General features: G+C 39.7%; 1 protein-coding gene across 1 annotated transcript in view; it reads right to left on the bottom strand.

Annotated features, from left to right (window-relative positions):
- LOC146855445 (stabilin-2-like) overlaps positions 1-13,165 on the bottom strand; it is a 1,201,024-nt gene that overhangs the window by 874,982 nt on the left and 312,877 nt on the right. The window contains 2 exon segments of the mRNA XM_085653243.1: positions 4,787-4,891; positions 7,829-7,891. Coding sequence (XP_085509369.1) covers positions 4,787-4,891; positions 7,829-7,891 — 168 coding nt within the window.

The raw sequence follows: 13,165 nt of genomic DNA, 5'->3' as shown, positions 1-13,165 counted from the left end.
ACCAGGAAGACTGTCACCCAGGCCCTCGTCACCAGCAGACTAAACTACGGAAACACCCTCTACGCCGGTACAACAGCCAAGCTACAGAAAAGACTTCGGCGTATCCAGAACGCCTCCGCCCGACTCATCCTGGACGTCCCCCGTCGCAGCCACATCTCGAGCCACCTGAGAGACCTGCACTGGCTCCCTGTCAACAAGAGGATCACGTTCAGACTCCTCACCCACGCACACAAATCCCTCCATGACCTAGGCCCAAAGTGCCTCAACGACCACCTGACCTTCTACACGCCCACCCGCCTGCTACGATCCGCGAACCTCGCCCTCGCCGTGGCCCCTTGCATCCAGAGAGCCACCGCCGGAGGAAGATCCTTCTCCTACCTGGCGGCTAAGACATGGAACTCCCTGCCCGTCCGCCTGCGGCTAACCCAGGACCACCTCGCCTTCAGGAAACAGCTCAAGACCTGGCTGTTCGAGCAGTAGCAGACCCCCTCCCCCTAGCGCCTTGAGACCCTTCCGGGTGAGTAGTGCGCGATATAAATTCCATGATTGATTGATTGAATTGTCATCTCAGCTGGATAAAGTAGTCTAAGCTGAAATAATTTAACAAATGGAGGCATCCAACTGGAGTGCACCTGTGGGAATCGCAGTTTATGCATAGATCTCAGGCACCTTAACAGGAATATAGTTGTTGACAGGCTTGCCTTGCCCAAGATAAACAAGAAGTTGACCACTATTAAAAATGCTAAATGGTTTTCAGCAGTGGATTTGTCATCAGCTATCATCAGATCCCACTTCCCTCAGAGAGGAGACACTACCCGGATGGTTCAAATCAGTTCAAAAGCATGCCATATGGTTAGGTATCAGTTCTTCAGAGGTTAATGTTTAGATTGTTCATGAAAGTTGAATACATATTTGTCCAGGATTACATCCCAATAAAGGGTGATGAGCCCCTTGAGAAGGAGTTGCAAATTCTAAAGAAACAGATTAATAGAGAAGTTTGTGAAGGGCATGTTTACAGAGACAAATGTAATATATCTGAGGCATGAGATATGTGGTGAGGGGGTAAAGCAACTTTCAAAGTTAGTTGACACTATAACCGATGCTCCAGCCACCCTGAAGTAAGGGTGACATGATATCATTTTGGGTATTGCTGAATTGTCTGCCAAATATGTAACACATTTTTCATCCAAATCATTTCAGTGATTATTGCATTAAGGATTATGAAAGGATTCAGCAAAACATTGTTTGGCTTTTCCTCTTTAAGGATTTGAACTGAAGATGGAGAACATTATTACTACTGGTGCCAGCAATATGTAAATGGGTGCTGTGCTGAGTAAAAGGTATAATAAGGGCCAGGAATGGGTTATAGCTTTTGCATCACATTCACTGTTCCCGGGAGAAGAGAAATACTCAGTCATGATCCGTGAGGCTTTAGCATCGTCTTTGGAGCTTTATATGACATTTGAATGGAGCAGCCCAGTAATGATCCCTTGTGATCATAAACCGTTTACCAAATGATTGACTACGGAGGCATTGTGCAAAGCAACAGCATATTTGGCTAGATTTCTGGTGAGGTTGCAAGAGTATGTGTACAAAATTGACTATGTGAATGCCAAAATGAATGTGGTGGCTGTTTCTTTGTCCACAATGCTAGCTTTTGAAGTCCTGTGGAATGCTGTATTGTTTAATGGTATGGTCTAGCATTTGAATGGTGTTGCGTTCTGAAAGAGGTCCATGGTGCACAGCAGAAATGCAAATTGATTGACAGAGAAAATAGGGATTGTCTGGTGTTGAGTGATGACAAAGTCGGTGGTCAAGAATGCAATGTTCGACGTGAGAGTAATGGAGAGTATAAATTACTGCAGTTCCTTTTGTTCTTAAAGCTTTGGTGGACAGTGCAGTGCCAGTGCTGCTAATAGTATTCCACCAAAATATTGTTTCAAACAATCCCTTCAAAGTTCAACACTCTCCCTATTGTTGCTTATGTCAGAGTGGGAAGAGGAAATCTAACTCCTCCAAAGTCCAACACTTTCCCTACAGCTGCTTATGTTGGAGTGGAAATAATAAATGTAACCCCTCCAGAATCCAACACTTTTGCTATTGTTGCTTACGACAGGGTTGCAATAGTAGATCTCACCCCTCTAAAGTCCAACACTTTACCTACTGCTTCTCAGACTGGAATGAGTGAATTTGAGCCCTCCAAGTCTAATTGTTTATATGTTTTTTAAGTTGTTTTAATAAAATTAATTTTCTTTTAAATTTTAAAAGAAAGTTTAGTGTACATTGTTTCTATATTTGTTTTTGTTGGTTTAGTGTTCATTTTAATGTTATTTTATACATTTGTTTTTTTTCTTTTATATGTAGTGTTTGTAATTATAATTACTTGTATTAGTATTTTTTATTATTTATGTTTGCATAAAGTTTTTATTTGTTAACTTTATTGCAATATTTTAATGTACATATTCTTATTTTGCATTTGTATGTTATACATTTTTCATGTGTTTTATAAGTATATAGTTTTCTAATGTATTCTAATTGATAAAGTTAATGTAATACATAATAGTTAAAATTATATATACTTACCTATGTGTGATGATATTATAGTCTTCTATATTTGTGTTATCGAAATTTTTGACTCTACATACAAAATATGTAAAGTTTATATTTGTGTCCTTGCTATTCTTTGCCAATATTTCTGTTGTCAATATTTTGTTATACAACCCGTGGCTGGTAGTGAAGAAGCTGGATTGAGCAGTGCTAGTGAGTGTCTGAAAATACCAGGTAGTCCAATGGGACCTGTGTTTGCCTGTCTGGTGATGGTACAGCAAGGAGGAAGGAGGAAGGGTTATGTTTGCAAATAAATGATTTTGTGTGTGCGTAATTTTCTACTTGATTTTTTCTTTTTTCTCCATTTCAGTGTAAGAAGAGGAAGATGTGTTGTGTTGGGTGAAGTTGTGTGTAATGTTATATAAGTATTGGTATTTTGTCACCTAGTTCTTGTGGTAGTAAAATGTATCATGTCACTGGTTCTACATTCTAATATATAAGCCAGTGCATGGAATGCAGAGCCAGGAGACATTCCCTTCTGATGACTGTGACACTTATGTGTACCAGATTGTTTCATGAATAAAAAAATCTTGTTCATCAGTTTTGAGTCCGAAAATTATACACTAGACGTAGTCTATGTGTCAGGTTATTCTTTCCTAATCCTATGAAGATGGTGCATGGGCAAGCAGAATCCATGTGTGACTTATTAAAAAAAACGCTCACCACTGGTGCATTGGTAATGAGAATATTATCTCAAGTTAGGGTCACTGTTATCTTCTAGAAGGTATGCTTCTTAACTGTACCTCTGTGAGTGTGCCATACTGCATGCAGAGGAGATTGTTACAAGTAACTGAATTTGTAGCACCAGATAAGTTATAATAAAGGGGAGCAACACACATTTTGAAATTATATTATGTATGTTTTGGGGCTTTTCTAGACCCAGCATTTGCCTTTGGACATTTTGGTGCTAAACAAAATCCTCAAATATGAAGAACTGGAGATAGTGGGGCTGGGGCTACAGCTGTGTTTTCAGTGCCCAGGTTGGCTTATCTATATTTTCAGAATAGACGCAGTCCAGAGTGTGGCTGTTGTGTCCAAAAGGTCCTGCTCCCGCACCCTGCCGCTAGTATTTTTTCTTAAAGGATAGGATGTTCAAAATGGCGGTTTGCAGCTGATGCGTGAGATGATAATGTGGAAAGCAAACTGTCAAGGGGACTGGTTCATACCCAAGGATCAATCTGTGGGCTAGACACAGTGGTTTACCTTTCAAATGCTCTGCCACTGACAATCTATGAAGAGACAACTAGTGACATATGGTCTGAGTGATTTTAAGAGCATTCTGTTGCCACATTCTCCATCAGTTGCAATTTGTAAACAGATGTCCACATTTCCAAGTTTACCTATAACAAGTTGTCATGGGCCTAACTTTCTAAATATTAGGGATGGAACAGTAAATACCCATGACACATTTTAGCTTCACATGGATAGTTCTAAGCATAACTTCTATGCTTTATGACTTGGAAAGCTTGATTATGACAATTTTCAGCCAATAGGTGTCCCTCTTTCTTTACTTGTCCTGGCAACTATCCTGCATGCCTAGCCATGCCCCTCTGACACCCTGAAAATCTAAATTAACTACAATAAAGACCTCCACTGCCTGCATATTCTCTTACATTGGTTCTAAGGCAGACAAACTACAAACATCTTGTCAAATGTATAGATGGTGGGAGAAGACTATCTTCAAACCACCCACAAAGACACTCCTCATTTTTCCAATTCTCTATTCAAGAAGGTCCAAGCCGCCTCGCAATATTTTTCTCCTGCCACTTCCAGACTTTGCAATTTTCGTTCTACAGCCATGCATTTGGTTCCAGATATATCCATCAATATTGTGCTCATAATGCGCCATTTGTTTTCTCATATTCCTTTTTTCTCCATTAAGGTAGCACATGGATGGAAAATCTTGCCAGTCTTTAAGGCCATCAGTTCCCCCTACTTTACTAAACTGGATCTTTTTACCTTCTCAATCCTGTTCTATAACCCAGCTTCTACCTTTCACTGCTCTCAAGTCTTGAAAGAACTGCCTTTCCTCTAGCTCAACCAGCCCTATAAAATGCCATGAATAAGTAGATATGGTATTTATGGTAGCAGTGTTAACACGTTTCTGTGTTTGTAGCTCAGAGCTAAAATTCACTATGCTCACATAACTTGCAGCTGCTCTAACAAAAAACAAACTCACCTTTACAGTTGCATTGCAGTGCCGAGCACAACCCCTTCTTGGAATACGCAGAACAAGTGACATGCTGACTGGGTTTGCATAAAAACAATTACGTGAAAAGAGTTCCTGAAATAAAACAAAAAAAGATGCTGAAATATTACATATTGCATTAAAGAAGGATTTTTGTTTTGTTAAGATTAACCCTGGGCGTAGTTCGCGAAGTAGTGCTACACGTAGCTACGCAAACTGCACTTCACACTACGTGCGCTACGCGTAGCACTTCGCGAACTGCGTAGTACCCTGTTCGCACTGTGCAAGATGCCATTTTCAATGATTGCACAGTGCGGACAAGCATCCGGCACTGTGCAATCATTGAAAATGGCATCTTGCACAGTGCGAGCTGTAGTTTTCTGCCGCTCGAGTAGATTTTTACTCGAGCGGCAGCTTTCTCAACGCGAACTGGTAGTTTCTTATCGCGCGCAGTCGCGAGCATATGCGACCAATCGCAATGAGAAACCTGACCTCCCCACGTTGAGAATCTCGCCAGGATTTTTATTTTCTACGCTCGCTATCGCCAACTTGATATTGCTGATCTTGAACGAGGAAAAAGTCTCGCCGGGATATCATTTTGCTTGCTCGCGGTCGCCAACTTGACGTTGGGGACCGCGAGCAAGCAAAAAATGACCGCTGCACTACGCAACGCTACGCGTGTTTGCACTGTGCTACGTGCAATTTGCGTAGTGCGAAGTAGCGCAAACTTCGCAAACTACGCGAGCGTAGCGTAGTGCTTTGGCCAGGCTTAGTTAAGATTCAGGTTAAGAAGACACTCAAAAGTAGGTTTACAGCAATATTGATTGGATGGCAGATTACGGGGGATTGGTTTTCTCGCACGTTTAATTTTCCAGGCTTAAAAGGCTAAGTCGCACCATATGATTATAAAACATAAAAGCCTCGTTGAGAGATTTAAAGTAGAGGGAGAATGCCGATCCTTGAGGCATTCCCAAGTTGACAAATCCACACTTTATGATTGGTTGGATAAGAATTGCCCACTCAAATCAGCAATGTACTTTGAATGCCCACCTAAGTATGATATCTCAACAGCAATTGGTGGGAGACGGTATCAGAGGTCGCCAAGAGATCTAAATGGATGAACACCCGACACCAACACAATTCTTAAGTCATCGAGCAGAAAGAGGACAAAACTCATGTTTTCTTATCTCAGCCCCATATTCAGCCCTTTAATGTGTCCAGAACAGTGTGATCTTCTGCAAACTGCACACTTTGAGCAAAAACTCGCTGCTCCAGGAGTTTGGTAGGGACTAAAGACATGGATCAGGAATCTGCAGGTTCAGTAGGGTTCAGCATTGCTTTGTTCTTTCTTCCTTGAAAGCCATAGCATTGCATCGCTTCAGGCAGTAGCAGGTTATCAGTGCCCAAGACGAGGACTAATATAAAAAAACTAAGCGAGGGTCACTGAGTGAACCCGAGCATCTACTAAAGTGAACAGGCGGATATCTTTAGGTTGAGCAAGGAGCTCATTACAAAACTGCCTATTTAAGAAGCACACCACAATAAAACGCCTTTAGCAAGTATTACAGCATAGCAACTAATGCAACACACAGCATAACACACACTTTTCTTCTGCCTGCACGACTTTACAGTTTTTGTCTCCCTTCAATTTAAGTTATTGTTCTATTTTGGTGCTTGAACACAGTATGGTAACCTCGAAGTGGCGGTGATAGGGTGAATTGTACCACCGGTGCTCCTTTCTATCAAGATGTATTATTATGTAAAAGAACAGGGGGCCGATGGGAGTTAGTTGGTGGCACAATAAGGAGAGTTGTGACAGGATGCGCTTGAGACGCGTATCACCTGCCAGCATCACTAATGAGTGATTGCAAATGCTTTAGGCTTCTTGGAAGTATTTAGGTTTCATTTATCCAGGTGGTCATTTAGCTTCACAATGAAGGTGTTTTACTTCCATGCAGCTTATAGACCATGAGGGACTACCATATATGTGCAGCTCTATGATCAACAAGGACCCCCTCACCTCTGACTGGACTTTTCAGTGCCTTTGTCATAGGAACAGCCCCACCCATTCCAGGTCACGTGCTCTGAATGTTGTCCACTGCCACTAGAAGCTAAAGTCCATTTGGGGACAATGTCTATATCACTTCACTTCTCATTGACTCCATAGACACCTTTCTGTTTAGTGTAACCTATATACAGCTGTTTCTTTTGTATTAGTGGCCTACATCACACGCTTTGTCTCACTGTCACTGTGGAAAACTACATAATAAAGATTTGCTATAAAGAAAAGAAAATATATCGCTGTGTCACCTCACATCCAACTCAAGGTACCGGGGGCCCTGCAGGCCTATGATGATGCCCTAAGCGTCTTGGTTGGATGTAGGCAACACGTGTCCTGTGATCCTTCTACATGTTTTAGTTATTTTCACTGCTTTTGATTCTGTTTTGAAATATACCCGTTTCTGACTCCCAATACAATGCATCCCTTGACATCAATTCAAAGTCACAACTGAGCAAAACATCTGAACAAATGACAACTATAGATCCTTGAATGTCACACATTATCAAATAGATATTCCCATTCACAGCTTGGTCCCAGACCTTGCCTCCTCCTACGTCAACGTCCCCTTGCAAGGTGACATTTTCACTTCTGTCGCTTTCTCAGGTGTCATCTGATCGGGAGACTTCTTCAGCCGGACAGCATTATTTTCGTTCACCTGAATGCCATTACTACACCTCTCTACGCATCTGTCCAGGGTCCCCCTATAATGGACCTATCATAGGCACATCTGCGGTCTTTGGACACGCCCCACGCTCTGCAGGCAGTCACCACCTCACTATAATACATGTGGACCTATAATAATATATAACAGTCATTTTTAGCTAGATTTGCATATCTACTATGTATGATTGTGTCTGGTAATCTTAGACCTGGTGGAATCCGCTCTATAATTTACAAAACTGCAACAGGTAAATAAAAAAACAACAGCAACAAACTGCATGAAGCTTTATCAAAAGGAAAACAGTGCTTACCATAGATATGGAATCATTGGGACAGACGCTTTTATACAGCAGAACACAGCTAGCACAGGATCCCTGAAAGACAAGAGGAGATCACTTTCATCAGAATGTTGGATGTGTTACTGTTGTTCATAAAAGATCAAAAGTAATCCAGGCGGGGGGCGTGGCTTGCGTGCCGAAGGAAATGGCGGACCCGATGTGAGCTCCGCTGCGTCGCGGGACTCCGACCTTCGTTTTGAACCTCCTATTCTATTTATTTAAGTGGCGAGTGACGGTCCTAAGTCACGGAAGATGCGGTGAGTCGGGATACCGCTTTTGGGACTATTTTTTAACTTTTTGAGCATTTTTCAGACAGCGGTTGATTTTTTCTCTCAGAGACGCGAGCGGCCGCCATTTTAGGTCGCTGCGCTCGCGTCTTTCCTTGCTGCTGGATTTTGCTGCTATATTCTGTTCTCCTTTAGTCACTGGGAGGAACAATTAATACAAAACGAAAAACGGCTATATTAATGCCACCACTGTCTCTGCTCTTCAGCTGTACTGTCTGGACCAAATCACTAAGAGCCAGTATCAGTTGGTTTTGGAACCAAATTTAATGTTACATCGTTGTTTACGCTCTGCAGTGCTACTTTAACAGATATTACAGCAATTAGCTTTCTGGCCCTCAAACTTCGTTTTTATAGAAAGATGAGTGATTACTGTGAAGCACAGTTTATTTTATTTTTGAAATTCTGGGTTGTGACATACATACTGACAGAAATGAAGGTCCCAATGTGAGATCCATTGTGTTTCGGGACTCCGACTATCTTATACTCAGAGTTTCCAAATGGTGAGTGACAGTCCTGTCACAGAACATATGGTGTGTCTGGACATCGGGTCCATTCGATGTTATTTTTGATCCTACTTTAGCCAGCGTTGTTTTCATGATTCTGTCAAGTATGCTATGAACATGGAGCAGCGCTCTTAACAAGAAGTGCCTTTCCTTATTTTTTGAGGAGCTCCATATATCGTTCAATATCTTTTTGGCTCTCTGGTGCTTCTTACATATCCTGATCTCCTGTTGCAAGAACTACCACCACAACCTTGGATTATCTTTGATGTTTGTTGGGTCTACTTAATTTTTCCTCCTATTTTTTGGTGACTCCTATTGCATAGCACAATGTCTACCGATCCCCATACTCCCAGCACAAAACCGAAGCGACATAAAAATGATCCGCCTTCTCCTATCCATTCTTCTCGGAATCCTGTTTTGGACTCTATCCTAGATGAAGTTCGTGGTCTTCAGCCCTTCATGTCCACTACTAATGAAAAACTGAAACGACGGATTTTCAATGGAAAGTAAAGTTCTATATCTGGAACAACGTGTTAGCGATCAGCAAGTTTCTACCAAAATTCCATCACTACAACAGGAAATTCATAAGTTAAAACTTCATACTGAGGACCTTGAAAATCGTAATTGTAGAAATAATCTACGCCTTTATGGTCTTCCGGAAAATATTGAAGGTCCTGACATGGTCTCCTTCCTACAGAAGTTCCTTCCAGAACTCCTTGATCTTATAGCTTCAACATGCCCCCTCAACATACAAAGAGCACATTGTTTGGGACGTTTAAACCCTGCCGCTAATAAACCACGTGGAATAATTATGCTCTTTCTCGAATTCACTGAGCTGATGCAAGCCCTGAAAGCTGTCAGACTTACAGGCGTGTTATTTGGTCGGACCATACTCTCTTCATATCTCAAGATATCCGGAAAAGCTTAACCTCTATCTTCATAGTCTTCCATCACATGGAATGGATACCAATCCTTGACTTCTCTACATCACAGGTTTGTTACCTTTGACTCCAACAAACTTGCTTACTTAATGTTTTTCTGTTTATTTTACTTATTCTCATGAGATTCTCTTTTTTCCTCCTCCTTTACCCCTCATATTGTGGTCTGTGTCCTCTGGCGTCACTATGCTCCTCCTCTTTCGACTTGCTTCTCTTTAAACAGATCTGGATGTTTGTCCATGATCTGTTTACTCGTCTCTTTCTCTTCTTTCTATTTCTTTTTTCTTTTATCTTTTTTCTTCTCCTTTATATTCTTCTGTACATTTTATCTCACTCTTAACCTTGTCTTGTCGTAACTGTTTCGCCTTTAATCATATGTTTTCCTCATCACATATTGACCAATGTCTTTCCATTTTGTCTCTTGTTGCTTTTGCAGTTTCATGTACCTATTTCCTCATGTACCCCTTCATGCAATGTCATGGTTAATGTGGTCTCGTGGAATGTTCGTGGTCTTGGTCATCCTGTCAAACGTCAACAGGTATTGTCTCATTTAGCTAAACTTAACACCCAGGTTGCTTTTTTACAGGAAACCCATTGTAATGATAAAGAATCTCTTAAACTCAAACGCCAATGGGTCAATCAAATTGTTTTTCCATTGCTATTGATCGTCATGGTGGTGTTGCTATATTGTTTCATAAATCTACTAATGCACAGATTGTGTCATCAGATTGTAATCCCTTTGGTCGTTGGGTAATAGTTGATGTTATCATTAATAAAAGACAAATTACCTTCTTTATTATTTATGGGCCTGTTAAACCAGATCCGGAATTCTGGCACTCTATACAGTTGAAATTACTGTCGGTTTCCAATTCTAACATTGTGGTTGGTGGTGATTTTAATAATTGGTTAGACCCGTTTTCAGACAGACAATCTAATTGTAAATTTAAACCAGATAAAACCCATAAATCATTTCAATCAGCCATTTCTTCTCGTCCCCTATTTGATACATGGAAAACGTGTAATCCAGATGCCTCAGAATTTACTTTCTTTTCTCCTGTACACCATACTAGATCTCGTATTGATTATATTTTAATTTCCAAAATCGTTGTTGCCTTGTCTTCAGTCGTCTGACATTGGGTCTATTTTTATTTCTGACCATGCTCCTGTTTCTACCTTTATTGACTTATCTATCACCACATGCAAACAAGGCTGATGGCGTTTTAATAATCACCTTTTATCAGATCATACTTTCATTTCAGAAGCAACCTCCTTTATTAAGGAATTTTTTGTATTTAACAATTCCTCAGATACCTCATTAAACAATAATTGGGATGCTTTTAAACCATCCTTTAGAGCCTTTACTATTGCCTACTCCTCAAGGAAAAAATAGCTAATGCATGCTAAATATAAAGAAACCCTAACTCTTCTCAAAACATTAGAACATAATTACTACTCATCCAAATCCTCATCATCACTACAAGAATTAATTAAAGTTAAATCCACCCTGAATAAAATAGTTACTATGGATGCGTGTAACATCCTCCTTAAGATTAAATCGAAATATCACGGAGGACAAAATAAAGCAGGAAAAATGTTAGCGAATTATCTAAAAATTAAATCAGAACGTAAAACTATTGGCCCTATTAATTCAGAATCGAATAATGCACTTCTATCAAAGGATTCTGATATTATTTCCACATTTCAATCATACTACAATCTCTTATACACAGAAACTACTAAGCCTTCTAAAGAAGACTTTATTTCTTTTTTCCGAGATATTCCCAAACCTAAAACTCTTCCGCATATTTTCAAACCACTTGAGGAAGATATTTCTCTTCAAGAATTAACTGATGCTACTTACTCCTTGAAAAAAGCGGAGGCCCCAGGCCCTGATGGTTTTTCAGTTGAATTATTTTTAGCCTTCTCTTCAATTTTTGCCCCTAAATTATTAGAACTTTTTAATTATTTTATATCCAATTCTAAAGCATGTGGCTCCTTTTTGGAAGCCCTTATTATTGTAATCCTTAAACCAGATAAAGACCCCTCCTTTTGCAAAAATGTTCGTCCCTTATCACTAATTGATTATGATTGTAAAATTTTTGCTAAAATCCTGGCCTCCCGTTTAGAGAAAGTTATCCCCTTTCTCATTGCTCCAGATCAAGCCGGTTTCGTTAAAGGACGTCTGGCTTCTGATAATGCCAGAATGTTTTCTAATATTCTTGCTCTTGGCAAAAAATATCCCTCTCCATTGGCTGCACTTTCTTTGGATGCAGAAAAAGTATTCGACCGAATTAACTAGGATTTCATGATTCACACACTAAAATGGTTTGGTTTTGGTCCAAAATGTATTTCATATGTTAAATTGTTATATACAAATCCAAAAGCATGTGTTTTTGTCAATGGTCTTTTTTCCCCATATTTCTCTCTCCAGAGGTACACATCAGGGATGTCCTCTTTCCCCATCACTTTTCTTGTTATGCTTAGAACCCTTCCTGGAATGAATTAGAAATAATCCTATTATTACTGGTTTTAATTTCTAATCCCATCAAATTAAACTGTCTGCATATGCAGATGATGTTCTTATTTATATGTCCAATCCTGTGTCTTTCTTGCCCCCCTTTTTACAGGAAATCTCGTCATTCTCTAATGTGTCAGGCTACAAATTAAATTTCTCTAAGACCGAGATTTTACCCTTATATTCTTCTTGCTATAGACATATGTTTGATTCAACCAACTTTACATGGTGTCCTCAAAAAATTTAATATCTAGGTACTTGGTTCTCTTCTAACATTTGTGATACATTATCCCATAACTTTACTGCCTTAAAACTTAAAATGACCAATTTGTTAAACCTTTGGTCACCTTTATTTTTATCATGGTGGGCAGACTTGACACAATTAAAATGATGATTGTTCCCCAGATACTGTTACCATTCTCAATCCCTAAATATTATCTTACCCAGATTAATTTGTTGTGTACTAAATTTCTTTGGAATAATAAGCACGCACGTATTGCTATGTCCAAATTGCTACGACCCAAGAACGAGGGGGGTGTAAGATTTCCTGATTTTAAATTATACCATAATGCTTTTCTGATCCGTCAATTTTATGCTTTGTCCAAAGACTATCAGGATTTACCCAAACCTTCCTGGGTCAGTGTTGAATACTTATTGTTAAATGATTTTTCAGTACGGGATACTGTTTACATGACTAATTGTACTTTTCTTTCCAAATACCCAATTTTGAAATATTCCCAATTTCTGTTGCATACACTTTTCTTTAAGAATTTTGATATCATTTTTTTCTAGCTTCCTCCCTATGGTTTAATAAATACATCACATTTTGTTACAAATCATTCTATTACAAACAGTGAAAAGAAAAGGGCCTTTTTTATGTCAATCAAATGATTGTTAATAATGTGGTTTTATCTTTCCACCAGTTGCAAGAGACTTTTCACTTACCTGATTCCTGTCTTCAGCAGTATAACACTTTAGCCCCAATACTACAGGGATGTATACAGAATTTCCTCTCTCAACCAATTCCTACTTCTTTTACTCCTGATACTCCCTTATATCATATTTCT

This window comes from Triturus cristatus, chromosome 4_1 (genome assembly GCF_964204655.1).
Source record: "Triturus cristatus chromosome 4_1, aTriCri1.1, whole genome shotgun sequence".
Taxonomy (NCBI): Eukaryota; Metazoa; Chordata; class Amphibia; order Caudata; family Salamandridae; genus Triturus; species Triturus cristatus.
This window is presented reverse-complemented; position numbering and strand designations above follow the sequence as displayed.